At 36.5% G+C, this 26,937-nt stretch overlaps 1 protein-coding gene across 1 annotated transcript in view; it reads left to right on the top strand.

Annotated features, from left to right (window-relative positions):
* The window catches only part of LOC308666725 (nardilysin-like), a gene marked incomplete at both ends in the record, with an annotated part of 48,931 nt that overhangs the window by 10,840 nt on the left and 11,154 nt on the right, over nucleotides 1-26,937 (top strand). Inside the window, 16 exons of the mRNA XM_081325620.1 lie at nucleotides 637-694; nucleotides 5,689-5,762; nucleotides 9,394-9,463; nucleotides 11,726-11,803; nucleotides 12,514-12,634; nucleotides 13,445-13,503; nucleotides 16,809-16,863; nucleotides 17,038-17,142; nucleotides 17,474-17,597; nucleotides 18,377-18,463; nucleotides 18,935-19,054; nucleotides 20,227-20,278; nucleotides 21,375-21,525; nucleotides 22,943-23,070; nucleotides 25,214-25,376; nucleotides 26,274-26,305. Of these exons, the coding sequence (XP_081181746.1) occupies nucleotides 637-694; nucleotides 5,689-5,762; nucleotides 9,394-9,463; nucleotides 11,726-11,803; nucleotides 12,514-12,634; nucleotides 13,445-13,503; nucleotides 16,809-16,863; nucleotides 17,038-17,142; nucleotides 17,474-17,597; nucleotides 18,377-18,463; nucleotides 18,935-19,054; nucleotides 20,227-20,278; nucleotides 21,375-21,525; nucleotides 22,943-23,070; nucleotides 25,214-25,376; nucleotides 26,274-26,305 (1,477 nt within the window). The remainder of the gene's footprint in view (nucleotides 1-636; nucleotides 695-5,688; nucleotides 5,763-9,393; nucleotides 9,464-11,725; nucleotides 11,804-12,513; nucleotides 12,635-13,444; nucleotides 13,504-16,808; nucleotides 16,864-17,037; nucleotides 17,143-17,473; nucleotides 17,598-18,376; nucleotides 18,464-18,934; nucleotides 19,055-20,226; nucleotides 20,279-21,374; nucleotides 21,526-22,942; nucleotides 23,071-25,213; nucleotides 25,377-26,273; nucleotides 26,306-26,937) is intronic.

The raw sequence follows: 26,937 nt of genomic DNA, 5'->3' as shown, positions 1-26,937 counted from the left end.
TTGCATTTAGTAAGGAGTGACTTTTAAGCACACCTGATGGAGGGTGTAGGACATCTCAAATGGCATGGACAACTACCAGTAGATTATTTAGCATCATTGCCCACAAAATGATGCTTTTTTGCACGAAGAATTAAATGTGAAATTTTAACTGCAATATTCTTCAGGCCAATTTGAAGGAAGATTTAGGGGTATATCAGTGCTAGGAACGACTACGGGAGAGATTTATCTGTTAGAGGTCTCCCACTCCCATTCTTACCCTTAGCCTTTTATTTAAAAATTGCATTACTGAAATCTGGTTAGTATGCATATTCTTTTTAAAATCCTTGCTGCAAAACAACAAAACAACACGAGTCCCAATGTCAAAAGAATCTGATTCCTGTCAAAAATAGCACTTTAAAGAGTTGAAAGGAAGAATATTGGGTACTTCTTTTGTGGATTCATAGTTAAGCTATAGAAAATCCCATCTTTGATTCAATGCACAATTGCCATTTGAAGACTTTGATACATAGATAGAAATTTGATACATGCCTACAGTATATGGTTCAATTTTTATAGCAGAATTGTCTTTTCCTCCTTATTCTCTATATTTTCTACATTTTTTGATTCTTTTCCTTTTTTAAATATTCTTCTGAATAGAAACCCTGGATACTTTGCAAAAATGGGTGACGGAAATTTTCTCACACATCCCAAATAAGTGAGTTTATCTTTTTCTTTTTTTTTCCTGGAAGAGCTAAGTGTTCTGTATACGCCATATGTTCCATTAGAAGTAGCAATGTGAAAGAATATACTCTATTAATGTTATTCTTAATCTTAAAATTTCTAATTCACCCAATAACTGAAGTATTCTGGTTAAACTATAAAACTTCTAAAAACGTAACTATAGATTCCAGAAATATAACTATAAGATGCTTCTTCTGTTTTAAAAAGATGGACGGTATGGGAATATAAATAAAACTAATCTAGTCCTAATTAATAGGAAAATTTCTATTTTATAAAGTTTCAAGCCAAAGGGGAAAAGGAACAAAAGTGATAAGGGTGGGGGGGAATTAAACATTTGAGATTTGTAAATAAATTATGGAAGGGGCGTGGTGGTTCAGCTGGAAAGCTGATACCTGGGTTCAAGACCTGAGCACCACATAATGGGATGTGCTCCCATTCCATGTCCCAGTTCCTGCCACCTAAAAGCTCAAAAGCATGCAAATGCAAGCAGATTAACAGGTACCACTTTGGTGGGAAGGCAACAGAGTTCTGTGTGCCTTTGGTGTAGAGCCATGTTGGCCCCTTGACCACGGAAAATGTCTTTGGACAACGTTGGCTCCCTTGGCCAAGAAATGAAGATGAACAACACCCCCTAGACTTGGACATGACTGGACAGGGAAATCTTTACCTTTAGAGGTAAAGGTTTAAGGTTTCTTTTAAGTTTGCCTTTAATTGTCAGTATTAGGTTTACTTATTTGCTCATCTTAAAACATATAAATCATTTTATATGAATGTGTGTTTGAGGCTTGTGCAAACAGAAGTGCAGTCAATAGTTGGAACTTAATAACAAAAAACTTGCACAAACCAATTTTTAACCATTAATTCCATTTTGAAAATGGATCGATTTGATAATTTAAATTTATTTAGAAAACTAAGTTGATTCACTTAGAATGTTCAGATTACAATTGCATGGTTTGTTTAATATTTCTGAATTCATTTGGAAAAACAGTTTTGTTTATATGCAAAAGTATCCAAAATTATCAAAATCAATTTGGAGACATCTGAGTCTCCAAACTAACCTTCCAATTCAATTTCAAAAATCCATTCAATTCAGAGTTTTGAATTGAATTTCTGACCTGAATACTAATCAGTTAATGCATGTTAGGAATCAAACAGTAATATATTAATTAACTAATATATTATACTGTTTATTTGGTTCCCAAAGACAACCAAACCAAACCAAAATATGGTAAAAAGACCATATTCGTTGGCAGGCAGAGGACTCTTCATCTTCCAGTATTCACTAGCTAAACCAGGGGTGTCAAACTCAATTTCATTGAGGGCCGCATCAGCACTGCGGTTGCCCTCAGGGGGCCAGGTGGGTGTGGCCTGGGCAGGCGTGGCCTACTGGGTGGGCATGGCTAAAGTGCATATGGCCTACTGGGTGGGCATGGCCAGCTCTACATCGTTCGCATTTAGGGTGCCTATGGGGGCCTGGGCAGGAGTGGGACAGATCTGAGGGTCTCTGGCAGGAGGAGGGTCTCTGGGCCAGGGCCAAGGCAGTGGGGGCCGTTCCCTTACTGTTTCCAGGATGGCTTCGTGGGCCGCATGAAGCCACTTCACGGGCCGGATCTGGCCCCCGGGCCTTGTGTTTGACATGTCTGAGCTAAACTATGAAATGAAGTCTAAAAAATGCATTTTTAGTGGAAATGGGGTAAACAAAGCTACTTCTTCTTTTCTGCCACAATCTTCTCTCAGCTGTGGACTCTTTTATGACTTTTTATAAACTCAGTAATATTCTTCTTTCCAGTTCCCCCAAAAGGAACAAAATGAAATTCATTTAAAACTAAAGAAACCAATATCAGCTCTCAGTCAAAAACATAAATCTGTCAGAGGCCTAGAGAAGCAAAACCCTATTGCTTATCTAAAAATCATCCCTGGATCTACTCCAGGAAAAAGTTGCAGAGTTGTAAAACCACAACCAAGCCACACACCCTTTGTTAGATCACAGCTGACCATTCCTCTGTTAATGTCAAGAAACTCTGAAGATGGGTACAGTTGGATGCGAAGAGTCAGTTTTTCTGAAAACCTCTTCCCCAATAATTTAGAGAACTTTATCAGAGCTTGAAAAAAAACTATTTTGCAGTCTAAAGATTGGAGATTGGGGATATGTGAAATAGGGAGAATCTAACAATGCTGTAAGGAGTAGATCTATACATATGTGCATGCCCTCATTCTCTAAATTTTTAGGTAAACAACACTATACTCAACTAAGAAAATGCATAGGAAATAGTAAGTGGAGATAACAAAAAGAAATATAGCTGAGACTTAACAGTAGAGAATATTTGTAGCTCATTGTTAGACTATAGGATCCTTGGTGCTCTCTCAGCTTGGTTATTTTCTTGCAGACATTTCATTACTCAACTATGTAGCGTCACCAGTGTTAAAAACAAACAATGCCCTAATCAAGGAGCTACCAAGAAGACTCTTACCAACACTGAGAGGGAAAGCCACTTATATGTATATAAACAGAGCAAACCCCGCTCCCTTCTGGCACTGATGTTAGCTTTTCCTCTGATCCCATTCACTCTTCATATATTTATATGTCTTTATACTAATCAAAGGGACGTGGTGGCTCAGTGGGTTACGATGCTGAGCTTGTCGATCAGAAGATCGGCAGTTTGGCGGGTCGAATCCCGAGTGCTATGTAGCAGAGTGAGCGCCTGTTACTCGTCCCAGCTTCTGCCAACCTAGCGGTTTGAAAGCATGTAAAAAATGCAAGTAGAAAAATAGGGACCACTATGGTGGGAAGGTAACAGTGTTCCGTGTGCCTTTGGCGTCTAGTCATGCCAGTCACATGACCACAGAAACATCCTCAGACAAGCGCTGGCTCTTCAGCTTTGAAATGGAAATGAGCACCGAATCCTAGAGTCGGAAACGACTAGCACGCATGTGTGGGGGAACCTTTACCTTTACCTTATACTAATCAACCATTCTTGCACTGAATCCACATTCAACACTGGGCAACTGCCTTGCCCCAATGGGACCAACCCATCCCACTTATTCCAGTGGAATGAGCCTACTTCAGATTCTATAGGGAAAGTATTTTGGTTGGTGGGGTGCAGGAGAAGAGAATTTTTTTCTGTGCCCACCCCCTCCTCTGGAATATTCTCCCATCAGAAGTGACATCTGCCTGCTGCTTGGCCTTGTTTGGGATGGCAGAGAAATAGAAAAGATACTCACCTCCAGGCTGCCCATCATCATGGTTCTTAACTTTTAACCTTTTTATTCTAATTTTACTTGTGTTTTAAGCATGTTTTAACTTTTTATTATATTTTAAGCTTTTCAGAGTTGTTGCATTAGTCAGATGGGTGGCATACAAATTTAATAAACAAACAAGGTAAAGGTAAAGGTTCCCCCGCACATGCGTGCTAGTCGTTTCCGAGTCTAGGGGCCGGTGCTCATCTCCGTTTCAAAGCCGAAGAGCCAGCGCTTGTCCGAGGACGTCTCCGTGGTCATGTGGCTGGCATGACTAGACGCCAAAGGCGCACAGAACGCTGTTACCTTCCCACCGTAGTGGTCCCTATTTTTCTACTTGCATTTTTATGTGCTTTCGAACTGCTAGGTTGGCAGAAGTTGGGACGAGTAACAGGCGCTCACTCTGTTACACGGCACTCGGGATTTGACCCTCCAAACTGCCGACCTTCTGATCGACAAGCTCAGCGTCCTAACCCACTGAGCCACCGCAAACAAACAAACAAATACAAACAAACAAACAAATACATACAAACAAACAAACAAATACCCATTCCTCCTTGTCTCTCCTTTTTGTATTTTGATCACCCACATCACACTGAGCGTCCCACGACATTCAACTTCACTGTTTCTCTTGACACATCCCGCTTTCAATTTCATGTAAAGATGGGCAGAGGGATGCTTATACACATCAACTTTATTTCCTTATTTGACATAGAACCCATATACTACCTTTCTGCTAACATTTGCACATCTTGACATTTCTCCGTTCTTTTCTCCGTATAAATAAACTTTTTACCATGTTACCTAACACCTTTGCCAATTTTTTGTTGTTGTTGTTCCTATAATTTCTATTTGCAATTTTTTTTACTACCCAAAATAGAAAAAAAACATAAAATTGCTCAGATCTGAATACATTAACTTAAAAATTAACATAGTTTTTAAGTAATGCCTGAAAATTGCCATATAGTCACTGAACATCAATGGCCCATTTGGGGAACCTAAGTAGAATCTAGAAATAGATCTGGAAGTTATTTAAAAAAATTTTTTAAAAAAATGCTGCCTATCTCATTTTGAAGCTAATCTGAGCAGTTTACAGTATGAAAGGCTGCATGTGATTCAGCCTTGGTTTACATGTTTAACAAAGCTCCAGTGATGTGCTTCAAAAAAGCAAACATGAGAAATTACAATGGGAAAAATTTCAAAGTGCTGTCCAAGAGTAACCCCCTTGTAGATCATGTTTAAACTTCATGCTGATTAAGTACAAAAAACTTTCTGGGGAAACACATCGTTGTATAGTTGGAAAAAAAGAAACATTTGATAGGAGAGGCTAGCAAAGCAGTCCTATTCCCACAGGCTCTTGCATATGGGGTTGGGACTCCTGGGTTTTTGCCAAATGTAATATCCAGATGTTAGGGCAACAAGTTCCATTCTGAATTAGCTAACAAAGCTGATGTAGGCTGATATTCAGTACGTTTTCCCAGTGAAAGTAGGTCTTGCCACAGTAGATATAAATCGGACTAGACACCAAAACTTCGGAGTAGACTCAAAGATAAATCTCTAAAAGAATGGCAGTATCCTAACTCAGTTATGGGGTCTAGAGGTCTTATGTTAAGAGACTTTTTTTATTTTCTACAGTGCCAGGATTTGTATATGAACACCAGAAAGGTGAGATGGCAGTAGAATTTAAACTTTAAGCCTTAAATACAATGCTCCTGATTGTTTGTTTTTAAGTGGGCTGCCCAGACCGGATTTTAGTCACCTGATGAACCCTTTTGATACACCAGAATTTCACAAGGTTTACAAAAGTAAGTAGATGTGATTCTGATTTATTTTTTTTAAGTTGGGGAATCTGGATGGAAATTGTGCACCAAAATATCATTTTCTAGGACAGTGTAATGAGGTGTTTCTTAAGAAGTATGCACTTAGGACCATTTCTAACTTCCCAACTTTGAGGAAGCCAAAAGAGCTTACATTTTTAGGGTTCATTTTTATTGGTGTTTATCATATTAAACATTAAAATTGAAAGTTCAAAATATTCACAGAATATTGATTGAACCATGTAGGAATAACACTATTAAACCCATTGGATATTAACATAACTAAATTGTGGTTTATAAAAAATTCATATACTTTTAACAAAAAATAATAATGGGGAGAGTGTCATTGCTTTAAAACTTTGCTAAATTTTCTGTATCTGGCAAATAATTTTAATTTTGCAGACTCCTGAGAGGTTCTTGAGAGTCCCTTGTAGGTCTTTGGACCACACTTTAAGGAATATTGGCATAAGAAATAGGAGAATAAAGATCTGAATAAGAATTTCTCATTTTGCCTTAGCTATGATGTTACTATGTCAATTTAGGCTAATCTTTCTTCAGTCTGGCTCTTGCCAAATGTGTGGGGACATCACTTCTTAGATTCTCCAGCTAGCAGTTTCCAGAAACAATTCCTGGGAATTGCACTCATACCTTATCAGGTGTTGAAAGATACATCATAGACAAGTCATCGCCTTCCACCTATGACTATCTTGTATTCCAAATACTGAGATCATAGCATGAATGTTCCATATAAGGTTGTTGTTTTTTTAAAAAAAATAAACAGCTGGTCACTATATAGTATATATTTGTACTCCTAAAATGTAGCATTAAACACAAAGATGTGCACCTTTAAATTTACTGGATACATTGAGTTTTTGATTAACATGTTGGGATTTACAATATCAAACATTAAGTGTTAAAACATTAAGTGATGTCACAACAAAAGCTAACTGTAATTTAACGTGCTAATTACACTATTTACTTTTGGCTGAATCCTACATTTTCTTTTCTTACATCTGTTTTCCATTTACCCTATTGGGAGGTTCATCTATGTTCTAATACTATTTCAAATATAATGTGAGCTTTCTCTTCATACAATCATACTATTCTCATAATAGTTTCTTTCACATATCTCCTTTTACTGCTTTTCCTTTTTTACCCAATATATAGTATTTACACAATCAAAAATTGTTCTGATTCATATTCAGAACCATTCATCACCCTTGTAGCTTTTACTAGTCATGATGTAAGTTTAGATTCCTTTCCTGTGTGTTTTCATTGCTTAAACTTTTGTGTAAACCATCATTCAAAACAGATTTTTATTCTAAGCAAATGCTCAGAAATCTATTAATTCTACGATCTCCAAATAAGCCAATCACTTTGTTTATACTCTATTCCCTAATTCCTATCTATCCATTCTGCCATTTGGCAGAATAACTTTTTCCTTTGGATCACATTTATTCAGAACTTTCCTAACGATGATTCATTCCTTTCCACCATTCAATACAGGTAGTCCTTGACTTGTGACCTTAATTGAGCCCCAAATTTCTGTTGTTAAGCAAAATATTTATTAAGTGAGTTTTGCCCCATTTTATGACCTTTCTTGCCACAGTTGTTAAGTGAATCACTGCAATGGTTAAGTTAGTAATATAGTTGTTAAATAAATCTGGCTTCCCCATTGCCTTTGCTTGTCAAAAGGTCACAAAAGGTGATCTCATGACCCCAGGACACCGCGACTGTCATAAATATGAGTGTCTGAATTTTTATCACATGACCATGAGGATGCTGCCACGGTCGTAAATGTGAAAATGGTCATAAGTCATTTTTGTCAATGCTGTTGTAACTTTGAATAGTCACTAAAGGAAGTGTTGTAAGTCAAGAACCACCTGTAGGGCACAACATGCCCAACAGTATTACCCGAACTCATATCTATTCAGGTAATACCAGTTCTACTTTCTGACTTGCAGTTTAAATCTTTTATTTATAATTAAACCTATAGAACTGAAGGAGCTTCTTGGATGAGAAGCAAAACCTCTTCAAGGAAAAACAAAGTCCAGTTGCCTTTTGAAAAAGCAGCTTTGGGACAGCCATGAACCTGGATGACTATGAATCTCCATAGACAATATGTTACTTCTCTGCATGTATTAAAGTCCTCCACACAAGACCAAAGCATCACTTACAATCTTTCCTTTTTCTCTTTTTATAGTCACATAGCATATTTAATTTTTTTTGTTTAATTTCTTTGTTCGTTTGTATTCTTTCCTTTTCTTACATTCCAAATCACAGCTTATTTCTTTGTTTGTTTATAATTTGATTCATAATGCTGCCCCAACCCAAAACCAATTATGGGCAGTGTACAGTTAAAAACAGTATCTAAACGTGCAATGTCAATGAAAAAAGACATTGTGTAAAATTAACTTTTAAAATAATGTTTAAAGGGCTGCAGAGTTGGGACAATCCAAATCTTAGAGTTGGTATATTAATGGGCAGGCCTTATGAGAAGAAATGCATGCATCCTGGCATCCATCAGATGCATAGCTTAATGGATGAAATATAAAGCATGTTCCTGCATGATTTAACAGAGGAACATGCTTTATATTTCATCCATTAAGCTATGCATCTGATGGATGCCAGGATGCATGCCTTTCTTCTCATAAGGCCTGCCCATTAATATACCAACTCTAAGATTTGGATTGTCCCAACTCTGCAGCCCTTTAAACATTATTTTAAAAGTTAATTTTTCCACTAACCACTGGGATAAATCAGTGATGCATCCATTATGTAGAAATAATAAGAGAGATGCAGTGCTTGAGGTAGCCCAACCCTATGCCATAAAGGGTTTTATAACTGATAACTAGCATTTTGCATTGCACCAGCAAACTAAGTGGTAACCAGAACAGCTTACAAAGCAAAGGTGTTACAGTGCATGGGTCTACAAAGTTCACCTTCTGTGCATCACAAATAATAATTTGGGAGTAACTTTTCAAGTCATTCCAGAAACTACAGTACACTCAGAGTTTGGAGACCATGTGTATCTCTTGGACTTAGATTATAGATACCCTGGTTTAGGGGAAGTGAGACATATTGCTGTTATTTTACAAAGGAACACATTGTGATGATGGTACTTTTTAGAAGAACTTGAAATATTTAGTTATGTGATTTATATTTTATCCTATCTCCTATAGCATTTAGAGCCACTTGAAAACAGAGATTAATCCTGCCTTAAGCAAACTAGAAAAAGAAAAAAGTCAGGTGTGAAGGGGGGGGGGGGAAATGAAACAAATTCCTCAAGTTCAGTAGTCAACCAAAATATTATATCCTCTTCAGATCAAGTCTTTGGTGATGCCTTAATTTAAAAGCAGCTGGTGCATGGCCAATAAATAAATCAAGGAGGTACAACTTCAATAGTTAATAGAGCAAAACAAATTCCTTGGAGGTCCTCATTGTCTAATAAATATAAGGCTTGGTCTTCACCTTGTCATAATGTTCTTAGGAAGTAAGAGGTCTCCAAAGACCTTTCATACCCTAGTTACCATTTCTTTCCCCTACAGCCTTTTCTATTATTCTTACCCAATTTTTCAAATTTTGAAAACATGATATTAACCTCTTTATCCTGTTTCAGTTATTCCAGTGAAAGAAATACATTCTTTGAACATCTGTTGGGCTCTTCCCACACAGGAAAAGAATTACAAGTAAGGAGTGGAATTTGTACAATCTTCCATTTATATATTACGAGGAGTCAGATCTGCATCCATCACATAATTAAGATTATTATTTTCTATTGTCTTGAGTCTTTCTATTCCCCAACCTGCGCATACAAAGCAATAATGAATAGCTGAGTTCAGTTCTTTATTAGTCACCGACCAATGCAAAATGAGCAGGATTTAAGGACGCATGGTCCCAGTGAAATGAATATCCAGTTCATTTTAAATGCAGTGAATAAATAACAGATAAATAAACTCAAAATCAAACCATTAATCAACTGTCTCTGAAGGGCAATTATATGCATTGGGAAACATGATTTGGGAAAGGGCAAGAGAATAAGTGGAGATATCATAAGATATTAAGAAGGTATTTTGTAAAAAATGAGCAGCCCTACTTAATTCCTGCAAGGAGAACTGACAGATGCCTCCTGCTTTTGATTAGAACACCCCATGAATGTTAGCTCCTTTTCCATATTATTGTATGAACTAATAGTTTTATTAGTCTCTATAAATTAAGTGTCTCTTAAGTTCAAATCCTGTTGACTTATATGAACATGTCTATATTCTTTACTCGGAAATTATACAGATGTAATTGTCATTGCCTTCTTATCTGAAGGCCTTTGTTTCATGATACTTCTGATGTTTAATATGACTTCTTGTTTCTAAACAGTCTTTATTCCTAATGCATTGAGATAAATGAGTAGATGCAGTTGCATCATTCAAGGCTTTGAATAAATCTAATGTGAAGGGAGAGGTGATAGTTCACATTAGGAATCACATCCATTCTGGAATGAGGTCAAGGATGACCTATGGCATTTGTGCATCAGAGTAAGCTTTGTGGACTAAGAACCACGTGTTGTTTCTGAATGGTATCCCACAGGCCACACTCTAGAGAGTAGGACAGCCATTTATTTCAATGTAAGAGTGTATTTAAATTTAATCAGCATTTAATTTTTTTAAAAAAAATCATACAATGCAAGCCACTTCTGCATTGCTGCCAAGGAGGTTTCCTCTCTAGTCATCTCAAAGAAGCCTTTACACAGGATTAATCCACATGTAGAGCCAGCTTGGTACTGTGGTTAAGGCACCAGGCTAGAAATCTGGAGGCCATGAGTTCTAGTCCAACCTCAGGCATGAAACCAGCTGGGTGACCTTCAGCCACTCACTCCCTCTCTCAGGTCTGTGAAGGAGGCAATGGCAAACCAAGCCTGAAATCTTAAACAATCCCTAGGTATTTAATAATGGTCTCCTTCAGATTAAAAATAACCATTTGGTGGCAACATTAGAAAACTTCCAAAGAGCTGAAGCTTTCAAACACAATATATGTTTCTATGCCCACAGTCCAGATGCCTCTGAAGTACGGTAGAACCTTTACAATGTCCTCTTGGCATTGTCAATGGCTCTGGGAGGGGGGGCACAAAATTGCTGTGGAACAACAGAACATTGTTATTACCACATGAGTACCTAAAACATTTCCAAAGAGGCATCGACCTGATAAATGAGACCATCATGTTCTCCTTATATACTTTATCCAATAATCAAACCTAATCTCCTGACTTTTACTTTTTATTAATGATAACTTTGAATGTGTCTACAAGTAGCACTTGACACACAACCATTCATTTGGTTACCAAAGTTACAATGGCATTGAAAAAAATTTTATTTGTGACCATTTTTCACACTTACAACTGTGGCAGCATCCCCATGGTCACGTGATCAAAATTTGGGCCCTTGGCAACTGGCATGTATTTATGACAGTTGCACTGTCCCAGGGCCATGTGATCATCATTTGTAACCTTCCCAGGTAGCTTCGGACAAGCAAAATCAACGGAGGAAGTCAGATTCACTTAACTGTATTCTTCACTTAAAAACTGCAGCAATTTGCTTAACAACTGTGGCAAAAATGTCATAAAATGGGGCACAAATCACTTAACAACTGCCTTACTTAGTGAAAATTTTGGGCTCAGTTGTGGTCTAAGTTGAGGACTATCTGTATTTTATTTTACTTTTGAATTTTTATGTTAGTGTTAATCCTCCCTAACATAGCACTGATTAACAGAACAGACTAGAATTTTAGCCCTTTCCCTCCACTTGACTTCCAGGTGAATTTCCAATCTGAAATAATGCAGTATTTTCTGAATATACAGAAAAGTAATACAGTTTTTTTCAAAAAATAAAAGAAACATCTATCCTTCTAATCAAGCTGTTTTAAAATAAGTTCATGTTTAATGTTTTTCCCAAAACTTTTAGGGTGAAGCCACTGCATTATATCTCTTGGCTGATAGGACATGAAGGTAGTGGAAGCGTGCTCTCCATTCTTAGAAAGAAGTACGTCCAAAGTTTTTTTTTACTATTATTATTGCATTACAATTTTCAAGCTAATTTCAAAGCCCACTGCAAGAGATCAGAATTCTACAAAGAACTTTAGCTACTTCATCTACACATTGTCATTTAAGAGGGGGAAATATTGTCCCAAAGTAAAACAGTTATGGGTGTCACAAGATTGAGACCATGTTTCTAACCCTAACCCTAACCCTAACCCTGACCCTCCTGCAGTTATTAAGCAACGCTTCTTGAAAATGTATTACTTTCTAGTTGATTAGAAAGACTGTATACTGATTAAACAATTTGTTAAATGTACATGCATATAGTATAGTTTAATTTTTTCTTAATATTTGTATCCTATTTGTATTTTATTGTTGTTAGCCGCCCTGAGTCCTTCGGGAGATAGGGCGGCATAAAAGTCCCAATAAATAAATAAATAAATAAATAAATAAATAAATAAATAAATAAATAAATAAATAAATAAATAAATAAATAAATAAATAAATATTACCAAACACTTAATATAAGTATCTTTTTGAGAATATTAAAGGCCATGCAATATTGTTTATAATATTTATATTTTTGAAAACCTACTTTGCAAGAGCCCACTTTTAGAATTATAACCAGATTAAATGTTTAGTTAATGTTCACTGTTTACAGTTCTAATATTTGTTTATTTACTTACTTTAATCACGGCTTTACTTTTATAATAGGTTTTGGGCTCTTGCCTTATATGGAGGAAATGGTGAGACAGGATTTGAACAAAACTCTACTTATTCCATCTTCAGCATTTCAGTGACTTTGACAGATGAAGGCTTTAAATATTTCTATGAGGTCAATTGTTATTGTTATTACTATTATTATTCCAGTGTATACTATTGTATTGTAAATTCCATAAAGTCCAATGACAACTTGAAAAGGGAATAGAAGATTAGTATTTCTTTTCTTTAGATTCCAAATGTTTCCAATGCTCTGTCATTTTCAGGAATAGAATGCATTTAATAGAAATATATAAATGGCTTAGTGTTGGACAGTGCTACATAGGATGAACCAAGGAGTGAAGATTCATCTTTTGTGACTTTTGAAAATCATTGAGTAAGATTATTTTTACAGTGTTTGCTGGAGATTTAGAGATATTTGTCAGTAATGAAGGAGAAGAAATGGACAATTCTTCTGAAATCAGTTCTGGGTAATAGATTCTCTATAGCATACTATATATATCTTCATCAATAGTCTATATACTTATGATCTGCTGGAGCTATAAATGAATTCGTGAAATCCCATGGGGTTGCAGGCAATAATCCTGCAGAAAAAATATTTTTCTTTTCCAATTTTGGAATTAAACCATGGTTGGGCATGTCATCAAAGCAAACAAAGACTTTTGGGGGCTACCATACTAAAAGCATCTAAAATCTCAGATAAAAGATTCTTAATCCATGTTCAATGGAGAAGATAATTTCTGACTGAGAATGCCATAACATAAGATATCAGAAATTGTTAGAAGGTGGGGCTAAAGAAACAAAATAATACTTTTTTTTGTTTGTCTGGAGGATTATTTGTGAATGGTTTATTAATTGTGAATGCTGCCTTTCTTTGTAGTCGAATGCAGCTCAAAAATAACTGAATCCATTTCTTTATCTTCAGGTTATTCATCTTATATTTCAATATTTAAAGATGTTGCAAAAAAATGGACCAGAAAAAAGGTATATTTTATATATATATATATATATATATATATATATATATATATATATATATATATATATATATATATATATATATATATATATATATATATATATATATATATATATATATATATATATATATATATATATATATATATATATATATATATATATATATATATATATATATATATATATATATGAATGTTATGACTTTGTTAGTCATTTCTTATTTTATATTTAATATATTTTCAGTACATATTGTAACTGATGCTGTAAACAAAGAGTTTAAGAGTACCATACATATTAAATATATTAATCTTCAAATCAAATCAACATATACAATATATGCAGTAACAGTGTTTGAAATGTGCAGTATAATCTCTTTGACAGCAGTAATAAACAATGCTATGTAAATAACTGTATAAGGTTTCATATTAACATAGAATAAACCTCTAAAAGGCATTCCTTCCAACAAAAGTGATTTTTTATTTGATAAGTGTTAGTCGTGTCTATGGAGATTCGCAGTCATCCATGTCATGGTTGTCCCAAAGATGCTTTTTCAAAAAGCAGCCGGATTTTGTTTTTTACCTGAAGACATTTCACTTCTCATCCAATTAGATTCTTCAATTCAACTGAAGGAAAGCAAATGTCTTCAAGGAAAAACAAAGTCCAGTTGCCATTTGAAAAAGCACCTTTGGGATAGGTGTTAGTCATCTGTTCAGAACCATAATATATGTTTCTGTTTCTCATACTCTAAAAAGTGACAGATAGGAAGAATACATGTAGTCCTCAACTCACCACCATTCATCTAGTAACATCATTTGATGTTGCAAAGACATTGAAAAAAATGACTTAGGACTGGTCCTAGCATGTACGACTGTCATAAAGCAATGGATGGAAACTAACCAAAGAGAGAAGCAACCTAGAACTAAGGAGAAATTTCCTGACAGTTAGAACAATTAACCAGTGGAAAGACCTGCCTCCAAAAGCTGTGAATGCTCCAACACTGGAAGTTTTTAAGAAGAGACTGGACAGCCATTTGTCTGAAATGGTATAGGGTTTCCTGGCTGAGCAGGGGGTTGGACTAGATAACCTCCAAGGTCCCTTCCAACTTTATTATTATTATTATTATAACATCCCCCCAGTCAAATGATCAAAATTCAGTCTTGGCAACCAACATGCATTAACAACAATGGCAGCATCCTGGGGTCATGTGATCATCATTTGTGCTCATCCCTGCTAGCTTCTGAAAGCTAAGTCACACAGGGGAAGCTGGAGTCACTTAATTGCTCTGTGATTAAATTAACAGCTGCAGTGATTCCTTAGCCACCCTGGTTAAAAGTCATAAAATCAGACCTGACTCACTCAGCAACTGCCTTGCTTAGCAATGGAAATTCTGGTCCCAATTGTGGTCATAAAATGAGAACTATCTGTGTTTAAAACAAGTGGGATCATCAATATGTCATGGTTCTGATACACGTTCTGTTAGAACTTAGCTCCCCAAACCAACTGCTATATTATCTGGTACTGGGAAATGTGGGGGAAATTTCATAGTGCTCAAAATTTGGGCATTTCTTTGGCTTCTGGTTCGTATATCTAGCCAAATATAATTGTAGCAAATCTTAGTATGTAAAATACAAGAGCTGGTTGTGAATCCCAATTTGGTAATTCAAAGAATATGCAAATATAATAATAATTATAACAACAACAAAAATTATAAGTCATGGGAACATAGGGTGGAAAAAGTTGTCGAGAATGAGAGGGTGAAGATCTTGTGGGACTTCCGAATACAGACAGATCGCCATTTGGAACACAACATGCCAGATATTGCAGTCGTAGAGAACCAAAGCGTACAGCTGATTGATATCGCTGTACCAGGAGATGCCAGAGTCAAAGAAAAAGAACTGGAAAAAATTATGAAATATCGCGACCTGGCCATCGAAACTGCACAATTATGGATGAAATGTGTAACAGTGATACCCATTGTCATCGGGGCACTGGGAACGATGTCCAAAAACTTTGCAAAATACATCAAGAAACTGCAGCTTCCTGCAATAACTCCAGCAATGCTACAAAAAAGTACACTACTCGGAACATCTTACCTTTTAAGGAGGTACCTGGTTGATACCTAGGATGCTGGCAGCAACCCATGTCAACTATCAGCACCAGTCAATTTGAATGTTCAGTTGACTGTGGTTCATGTCTAATGAATAAATAATAATAATAATAATAATAATAATAATAATAATAATAATAATAATAATAATAATAATAATAATAATAATAATAATAATAATAATAATAATAATAGTTGGAAGGGATCCTGGAGGTCTTTTAGTCCAACCCCCTACTCAGGCAGAAAACCCTATACTATTTCAGACAAATGGCTGTCCAGTCTCTTAAAAATGTCCAGTGTTGGAGCATTCACAACATCTGGAGACAGGTTGTTCACCTGATTAATCGATTAATTAATTATGATTTATTTAAAGAGCTCATAACTTTGGAGAATCCATGAGCCAGTCTTAACATGTGAGACTTGTACAGGCAATCAATTAAACATTCATTGGTCAAGACTGGAGTCTGCCATGATAACCCCTTTTGCTTTCCCTCATGCATATTCAGTGCACCCAGAATGAAGATGTTTTTATTCTGTAGTCATGAAAAGCAGGTTTTAATTTTTGTTTATTAAAAACTCACACTTCCTATATGATTTTCCATCGCCTGCTAATTCAAAGGTATGAATAATAGTGTAGACCCAGTCTGTATACAGGTAGTCCTTGAGTTACAACCATTCATTTAGTGACTATTCACATTTATAATGGAACTGAAAAAATGACTTATGACCATTTTTCACACTTACAACCATTGCAGCATCCCCATGGTCACATGATCAAAATTCGGACACATGACAACTGGTGCATATTTATGACAATTGCAATGTCCCAGGATCATGTGATTCCCTTTGGTGACCTTCTGACTAGCAAAGTCAATGGGGAAGCCAGATTCACTTAACAACCATGTTAGTATCTTAACAACTGCAGTGATTCTCTTAACAATGGTGGCAAGAAAGATCATAAAATGGGGCAAAATTCACTTAACAACTGTCTCACTTAGCAACAAAAAGTTTGGGCTCAACTGTGGGCGTAAGTCAAGGACTACCTGTATCTTTCTGATGTGTAGATTTAAGGTCCAAGAATAGTGCAACTACTACAAATATTGTTGAGAACGTTGGAAATTGTAGTCCAAACATTTCAAGGATACCAAGATGGTTTGAGAGCTGTTCCACGTGATAATGGTCACAACTTTTTCTTTTGCAGAATATGGGAAGAGATTCAGAAGATTGAAGCTAATGAATTTTGTTTCCAGGAACAGGTATTTCCATTATGCCAGCAGTAACACTGGAAATATTGGCACATTATTTTAGAAAATGGAATTCAAATGAATCTAACTCTTGTGAATTATGCTGTGTTTCAAGACTAGGTTTTAAGAAACTCTAATCTTTATTAGACTTTTATTATTTCTTCATTGTGGTTTCCATATCTCCAGAGTGATCCAATTGAGTTTGTAGAAAACATTTGTGAAAATATGCACATCTTTGAAAAGGAAGACCTACTAACAGGAGATCAACTACTGATTGAATATAATGCTGAAGTAAGTGGAGCCCACATGTGTCTGGGGAAAAAAAAGTGAAATGAAAATATTTCTATACACTTCCTGATCCAAAATGCAATGAAGCTACTTTAAAGTGTAGGTCTAGGGGCAATAATGAGATTTTCTTTTCTGTTGTGTAGGCAATACAACAAGGTTCCTAACCAATTAGCCTGTGAGTTTCAATGGGTTGATAATATCCCATCCTCCATCCCCCATAATAATTCTTATGTCATGGCATTAAAAAAGTAGCTTAAGAACAAAGAGGCAACTTTTATGAAAATTGACTAACAGAGAATGAATTGATTTATTGTTTTATCTTTTATATTTGCAGATCATTGCTGATGCCCTTAATCATCTCACTCCTGAAAAAGTAAACATCTTTCTCTTATCTCCTTCCCACGAGGGAGAATGCACCAAGAAAGAAAAGTGGTTTGGGACACAATACTGTGTGTTAGGTAAAGTGGCCATTTGTGTTATTACTGGTTTGTAAAAATCTGCTTCAAAACATCTCAGAGCAAAAAATGTCATTAATGGTGCAAAATGTTGCATTAACTTCCATATGAATTGTTTAGTTGCAAGGATTTCTCTTCAGAATTCAGAATTCAGGGTTTTCATTTTATTCATATCACATGGAGCTTGATAGCTCTTGCTGTCTTGTGGCATTGGCCATGCCGACTATGTCCTCTCTCAGTTTGCAAACATTCATATGTGGACACAGTTTCTGTGGTGTTAAGCAGATAACAGTAGACAATATCATAAATCAGAGTCTGTGCAAAGAGAGCTTATCGGAATAAGTCCGTTTGAAGTTTAAGCACCAAGAGAGTGATCCAAATAAGATCCATAAGCCAGGGTGCTGAGTCGAGTAGTCAGCCAATCCAAGAATCAAGGGTTCAAGAGTAAGTAAACACAGGAACAAAAGTCACAAATTATGATTAAATCATGAACTCAGATGAAACGAAGATGCCATAAAAGTTAGACATTTGGGAAACATAAAATCGATAGTTTTCTTCTTTTCCTGTGGTGTTTCTGGTATTAAAAGATTCTAGCTGTCCTCCAGAGGATGGGGAGGATTGAATGCATGATTTAGAAGGCTTATAGAATTAAAATTAAGAAAATTAGAGCTCACTTGAGCCTAGCTTAAGCTAGATTCTCTGCACCAATGAATCAAAGGCTAATGTTTATCTTGAAGTATTCTCTACTAAGGCATTCATTATGAATTGTGTTACATTCACAGACATTGACCCATATTGGAGCAAATTGTGGAACACTGATTTCCCTCTGAATCCAGATTTACATCTGCCACAAGAAAATAAATATATAGGTTAGTACTACAACAAAACAGTCCTATTCAATTAAAAAGTGTTCTTATTATTGCACTGGGTTAAACCATTAACCCAGTAAGGTACACATTGGTAGCACTAATATCTTTTGGGGAGCAAGGACTATAAATATAACAAATAACAAATACCTTTAATAGACTTGGATACATAAGCCAAGATTTCTTTTTCTTCCCTTAGTGCTACCCCCTCTAGGTTTATGGGACAAGGATTTTTTTTTAAAGTTTTTTTTTTCAACTAATCTAAGCCTCAGGTTTTTAATGTTTTTGCCTAAAAATGCTAGGAAATTATGCCTGGATTTTGACAATTGTAATCAAAACTTTAGGAAGTTTTGTTGTTTGTATGTCCAGAGATTCATACAAAGCTTATGAAGATCTGGTGAAGCAGGCAGACCAAGACCATGAATAAATATTGTCTTCAGTATAGAAATTTGCCACTTTTGTCTCCTATTTTAGCCACAGATTTCTCTGTGAAAGAAGCAAGTATGCATGCTCCAGAATATCCTACCAAAATAATAAACACACAGGAAGGGTGTCTATGGTACAAGGAAGACAATAAATTTGGTGTGCCCAAAGGTAAATTGTATAAATACAACTGAATCATACATCTTAGAATAGATCTATGGAGAAGATATCTTGTCAAGGTATTAATGTTCTTTAACTGCTCAAAACAATCAGCACTTTGGAGAGCTCTTTGTCATGGAAAATCTCTTCTCAATGAATCCTTTGGGGAAACAGAGGTGAAAAGAGCTTAGGATAAATGCTAAACAAGAAGGTGATTTAAGGAAAATCTACCCAAAAAACTGACATATTTAAAGTGCATTCACTAAAGGCCAGAAACAACCCTTTGCCCAATTGAAATTAAAACCTTCTGTTAACAATCATTGTTAACTCATTGGTTAGTGTTTACTACTGGGGGCAACGTTGGGCATAGGGAAAGTTGTTTATGGGTCTCTGTCTTCCTTTCTCTATGTCTTTCCCTCTCCCCCTCTCTCTCTCTTTCTCTCTCTCACACACACATTGATATGATGATGATAATGATTATGCAACCAATTTTGGTCTCCACACTATCAAAAAATGTTGAGACTCTAGAAAAAGTGCAGAGAAGAACAAAAACAGATGATTAGGGGACTGTAGGCTAAAACAGATGAAGAACGGTTACAGGAACTGGGCATGGCTAGTCTAGTGAAGACAAGCACCAGGGGAGACATGATAGCAGTGTTCCAATATTTGAGGGGCTGTCACAGAGAAGAGGGGGTCAACCTATTTTCCAAAGCACCTGAAGGCCAGGCAAGGAATAATAGATGGAAACTGATCAAGGAGAGATTCAACCTAGAAATAAGGAGAAATTTCCTGACAGTGAAAACAATCAACCAATGGAACAGACTGCCTTCAGATGTTGTTGGTGCTTCATCACTGGAGGCTTTCAAGAAGAGGCTGGACTGGCAACTGTCAGAAATGGTGTAGGGACTCCTGCTTGGGCAAGGGGTTGGACTAGATGACCTACAAGTTACCTTCAAACTCTGCTATTTGAATTCTAATTCTAATCATCATCATCCTGGGAATGAGGATCTTCAGGCATGGTTACCACATAAAAGTAATGGTTTCAGAAAAAATACAATTGTGATGTTTAACTGAACAACCCTCAACCGGTGTAGGAGTGACTCTTTAAAAATATAGATGTATGTATATATACAGTATGATTTTGATATTCTTACTGCTTTTCCAATTTATTCATTTTTCTTCAGGATTTATCTGTTTTTACCTGGTATCACCAATAATATTACAGTCTGCATTGAAGTAAGCATTTCGTTAATTGATTGGTTGCATTAGTTTTTTAAAAAAATAATAATAAGAGATTTCACTGTTACTGTTAGGCTGCAATAATACATATACAGCCTTGTATGAAGTGATTTAGATTCACTTTGATTAAGCAAAGTCCTTGAACCAGAATTCTGTGGTTAGAAGGCTCCTTGCAGCTCTACCTTAGGACCAGTCTACATTTTCTAGAGTAGATGTTCCCCAAAGATTTGATAGCTGAAGTTGTTTCAGCATATGGAAAGGGAGCTTCAGGCTGCATGGCTTTGGGATTGTCCTCAGCACTTTCCAAAGTTCCCTACTCAGAAAGGATCTTTACCAAGCAATCAGGAAAAGATTCCACATTTTCTAGCTCCAATGCAGACTTTGTGATTCACTTTGTGCTGATCTGGAAGAACCTCAGCAAGTATTAAAATTGCAACTTTAGGCACAGAGATCCTATGGCATTTGCCAAAGTCATCCAACCTGAAAGTCCTTTGACCAGTGGTGGGATTCAAATATGTGAACAACCAGTTTTCTGTGTGGATGCTGCTTCTGGAAGTCCATTCTGGGCCTGGGCAACAAAAAAAATTAGCTACCAGTTATGCTGAATAGGTGTGAACTGGCTGAATTCCACCACAGCCTTTGACCAATGCTGCAAAAGAAGGTTGAGAGAAGTTTTGAACTGCAGAACTTACCAAAGACTCCTCTCAGTTTTCTTGCATAGTCTTTTTTTTCTCTGAAGAAGTTTAAAGGGGTTCATTTGAATCTTTTTTGAAGTGAAGCCACCACTCCAAATTCATAAAGGTAAGGTTAATTGTTTCTATATCTTAAATTCACTCAGTATACAGTATTTTTGAGAGAGGAAAAGCTCGTAAATGTAAAAATGTCTGTAATTTTTGGAAATGGCTGGATCATCTGTTACTGCAGTTTAACTCTCCCAAACAGATCGTGTCGAAGGGAAATTAACCCATGGAAATGACAATCTGTAATTTTAGTCTCAGAACAGCCTCTTTCTCTTTCTCTGTAAAACGTGAAGACACGACAGCTCTGCCACTTCAACTTATGTTAATTCACTTCATTTTTTCCCCTCACCTAGCATGGTGCTTTTTGATACTTTTGTAAGCATCCTCAGCCATAACCTTGCTGAACCAGCATACGAAGCTGATGTTGCTCAGCTGGAATATAAAGTGATGGCTAAAGAGCATGGCTTGGCCATTCGAGTAAAAGGCTTTAACCACAAGCTACCTGTGAGTGATCCTTACTTCTTCATAATCTATTTCCATTCCAGTGATTGTAAAGATTTTTTAAAAAAACCTTAAGAACAACTTAACTGAAATGAAAGAATAAGTCATGGATGAATTCAGGTAGTCCTCGACTTATGACCATTTGTTACAGTGGTCTCAGAACAGGTACATTATGGCCCATAATGTACTTCCAGCTATTGTAAAATGTTGCTTCCCCTCCTCTTTGATCTCATGACTAGATTTTGGGTGCCTTTACAACCGGTTGTAGCATTCTGAGGTCATGGGAACACGATTTGTGACATTTTTTGCCCACTTTTGGAAGAATATGTTTACTTAATGACCATACCATTTGCTTAATGATCATGTGATTCTCTTAATGACCACCATGAAAAATGTCAGAAAAACAGGTCTGATCAGATTGATGCCTCAATTTATTACTGCAACTACTTACAAACAGGTTTCCAATTATAGTCATGAATCAAGGACTACCTGCTGTTACTATGTACCTAAACTTTAGTGAAAGTTCATAAATCAGTGCCATAAGATGGTGTACACCAGTGTTGCTCAACCATTTCACCTTTAAGACAGATAGACTTCAACTCCCAGAAGTCCCTGGCCAGCATGGGGAGTTGAAGTCCACCCATCTTAAAGGCACTGAGGTTGAGAAACACTGGTGTACATTAAATCAGATTTTGCTACCTTGGTTTGTTGTCTGGCTACACATAACTCTTTCTCCATCCTCTTATCTGGGATTATCTACCTGGAAATTGGGATATATTCCATGTGTAGGAATCATATACTGCAATCCTCAGATGAGCTATAAAGAATCAGAAGAAAGAAATTATTCTTGAGATTTTTTCCCCTGATTTATGTAATGTTTATTGATCTATATAAATATTATTATACTTGTGTCCTTATACCATTACAGACCAAAATGAGACAATCATTTTTTGTACCTTGTCAATCTCAAGGCTTACACAGGATAGAGGGAAAATTTTATGATGTCACCAAGAATGGCAGATGGAAACATTTAGCTCAGTAATTATATTTATTTAATAAATTAATGGATTGATTTGAATGTTTCCCTTTTAAGGATGGGTTGAATTATTTTATTCTTCACTTCAAGGGGCAGATTTAGGTTTCTGAAAGTTCTTGAGGCATATTGAAGGTTGGCCTAATTTTACAAAACATGGCCTTTCTAATATTTGAAGGCTGATAGTATGACTACATTTAACCTTCTCTATTCCAGCTCCTTTAATTCAACATCACAGATGTTTTGGGTCCTTCAGTATCCAGTATATAGATTGGTATGCTTGTGATTTGTGTATTACATTGGACTAGGAGTTGTGAGATGCTTAATGTGGCACCTTTTAGTGTTTCATTTCATAAATTGCTGCTCTACTTGAACTTTTCTTTCTAGTTGCTGTTTCATTTGATAATCAATAATTTATCTGACTTGAAGATCACACCTTCAAATTTCCAGATAATTACAGAACAGTTGAAAAGGTCATACTTTAATTATCTCATCAAAACAGATACACTGGCCAAGTGAGCATTTTTAAGTTTTAACTTCATGGAAATAATGACTGTGTTGGAGCTTAATTGTGTAAATTAAAACAACAACTACAACAAAACAAAACAAATACCAACAAAACTAGTTTCAAGCCTATAGGTAAAGATGTGTGATAGTGGTTGAATCCATAGACTAGGGGTCCCCCACCCCTGGACAGCAGCCCACTACTGGGCCACAGCCCATTTGAAATTGGGCTGTGTGAGCGATGGGCAAGTTTGTGTGCGAATCTCCACTCTCATGAGCAGAGGGTGCTTGTGCTTGTGCACAAAGCTCCATTCATGTGAATGGACAGTGCTCACATGCAAAGCTTCATTTGTCAGCATTCTCCATTCTCCACTCATGCGAGTGGAGCATTGTGCATGAGCGCAAGTATCCTCCACGCATGCAAGTGGAGCCTCGCATGCAAATGCCCTCCACTCGCACACAAAGCTCCATTTGCACAAGTAAGGGGTGTGTTAGACCACCACTTGCACCAATGGAGCTGTGCACGTGTTTGTGTGCCTGCCATTTACACAAACCCCTGCGTTGGTCCAGGTCACCGAGACAGAAAGATTGGGGACTGCTGCTGTAGAAGATACGTGCAATGTGTAACTTTCCCCAGGCTAGAAGAAACATTCGGCCTTGAATTAATAAATGCAAATATATACTTCAAAAATTAGAATCAAGGCAACTAATATGAATAGTAACTGATCAAAATTTAAATTTGATTTGATTTGTTTAATTAAAAATATATTCAGTCAATTAGTTCTCATTAATTTAATTTAATTTAATTTAATTTAATAATATTTCTATACCACCCTTCTCCCAAAGGACTCAGGGCGGTGAACAGGGCAAGAATAAAAATACAGGATTACAAAAGTTAAAAAATAATTAAATACATGCCCATATACTAAAAACAATTAATACATCTTAAAACCCCAATAAAATAACAATAACAACCCCCCAGTCCCCCATCAGGCCAGGCCAGCTTGTTCAAAAAAGTATGTTTTTAGCTCGCGGCGAAAGGAGCGAAGATCGGGCGCCGTCCGGAGCTCAACCGGTAGCTGATTCCATAGCTCCGGGGCGCCCACAGAGAAGGATCTCCCCCTGGGGGCCACCATTCGACATTCTCTGACCGGTGGCACCCTGAGGAGGCCCTCTCTGTGGGAACGCACTCACCCGGAAGACAACTGGTAACCAATGCAGCTCACAGAGCAGAGGTGTAACGTGGGAGTATCGGGAGACTCCCAACACAACTCTCGCGGCTGCATTCTGTACCAGTTGGAGCCTCCGGGTGGTCCTCAAGGGCAGCCCCATGTAGAGAGCATTGCAGTAGTCTAGTCGAGAGGTCACGAGTGCGTGAGTGACCGTGCATAGATCATCCCGGCTTAGATAGGGCCGCAACTGGCGCACCAGGCGAACCTGGGCGAAAGCCCCCCTAGTCACAGCCCCTATGTGATCTTCCAAGGTAAGCCATGAATCTAGGAGGACTCCCAAGTTGCGAGCCCTATCTACGGGAGGTAATAGTTCACCCCCCATAGAAAGAGGTGGAATATCCGAATAGACCCGGGATGAAGGTATGCAAAGCCACTCAGTCTTGTCGGGGTTGAGTTGAAGTCTGTTCCTCCCCATCCAGACCCGAACCGCCTCCAGGCAACGGGACATCACGTTGAGGGCATCACTGGGGTGGTTTGGGGTCGAAAGAAAAATGTATGACCTCTTGAATATTTAATTGTTTGTCACATCAAAGCTGTCACAAACTGGTGATAAATTTTGGAGAGGTTCTGAATAACCTTACCCAAGGTTTCAGAGCATGGAAGTGAGATCTCAGGTTATGCACCATCTGCTATAGAAATGCATTATATCTTGCACTGTAGCCCTGTAAGCATGACACCCATATAGTTAAGTATTCTACTTGATCCTCTTATGACTAAGTGGCTGTTCACTTAGAGAGGTTCCTGATGTTAGGTGGTGGGACACTGGGAGAAGAGTTGAACTAAGTATGCAATCTTGCCCCAATATTTATTTGAATGACATGCGAATGGAGTTAGATTATTATTGTGCTTGCAGTATTGAAAAAAACTAAGAATCCAGAATTAATACATGTTTACTGATATCTCTTCATTTCGGGATTTCCAGAGATATACGGCTATCAATATTGGAACACGGCAGATGGTCGTTAATAGAGAAATATCAAACTTTGATTAATGGTATTTCTATAGAATCTCTGAAGAAATTTGTTGGTGCTTTCAAATCAAACCTGTGGGTAGAAGGACTTGTCCAAGGAAACTTTACAAAAAATGTGAGTACAAAACCCACTTAGATATGGGGTGGTGAAGATCATTAGCTGGTACAAAGTATTATAACTCCCTAATTTTTGTGCCCTTTTACAATCTGCATGTTTTAATGGATATTTATGAAATGATAATAAATGATAATAAATCTTTTATCATAATGAACCCCATCTTTATTTCTAACTTGTATTTTATTGTTTTATTTTGCTTTATTATCAATCCTGATGGACTCAAGGGTGACTCAGCCTTCCATCATTCTGAGGTTGGAAAAATGAGGACCCAAATTGTTGAGAGCAATATGCTGACTCTGTAAACTGCTCAGAGAGAGTGCTGTAGCTAAGTCTAAGTGCTATTGCTATTTAATGTGATTTTATATATTTATACATATATTTATAGTTTCATTTTAATGTTGTAAGCTGCCCAGAGTCACCTTATGGTGAGATGGTCAGCAAACAAATTTAATAAATAAATACAAATAATGAAATCAATAAATATTATAGACTATATTTCAGATAGCTTTATTACTTTACTAGGATTTTAACATTATTAATTTCATATTGTTGCTGTTTGCTATGTGATATCACATGGACATTTTATATCAATACAAACAATTTTTAAATAAAGAGTCTGAGATGAAATTTGCTTTCAAAGAGGGTAAATTTTAACTATTCTGTGAATTGAACTTGTGTTGAACAGTGGTTCTGGTGATGTGAAGGCCAAATTATTTTGGCAGTACTATAGAAATAGTTTGCTATTGCATTTTTCTACTAAAAACCCTTTCTTATCAAGCCTACAGCCTTGGAGTACCATGATGGTCTTTGATGCAAAATATTGCTGACTATTGGGACAAAAATATTTTGCCTAGCTTTTTTCAAATGTATTACCTTTCACAATTTATCTCTTAGGAGTCAAAGGAGTTTATGAATTATATCTCTGAGTAAGTATTGTGATTTGATTCTCACTATTGAATAAAAGACAATTGTTTTCAAGAACTACATAGTAGTTAATGTTATTTTCACAATACTAAAGCATAATTTGCATTGGAAACTTAATTCTTTATAATTACCAGCCTTTTTAGTATGCATTTAGTACAGTTGTGTTGTATTATTTATTTGACTTGTGTGCCGCCCATCATGCTTGCATTTGTTTAAGAACACCTGTGTTTAATTTTCTATATTTTAAAAAATATTATGTACCAATGTTATCTTAATTACCAAAAAAACTTTCAAATTCCAGATTTTTTTAAAACTATAAATATTCTCAAGTATTATTTGATGTTTGCTTGCATTCATTTAGCCAAACTTGCTTGTTCAAAATTCCAGCATAATTTTCATACTAATTGTGAAGCCATCTATTGTTTCCATGAGCTTATACTATATACCTGCAAAGTAGATTCCATATCACCATAGGAGGGAGCTTTGCTGAATGTGCAGTATAAGCCCTCATCAACTTCTGGACTCTATTTATTAGACAGAAGGGATGGTTCAGTCATCCCATTCTAATATTTGGAAGCAAGGAGACCTCATTTTGTAGAACTTCAAAGGGCATTGTAAAAAATGTTTTACATAA

This window comes from Vipera berus (assembly GCF_964194415.1).
Source record: "Vipera berus genome assembly, chromosome: 3".
NCBI lineage: Eukaryota > Metazoa > Chordata > Lepidosauria > Squamata > Viperidae > Vipera > Vipera berus.
This window is presented reverse-complemented; position numbering and strand designations above follow the sequence as displayed.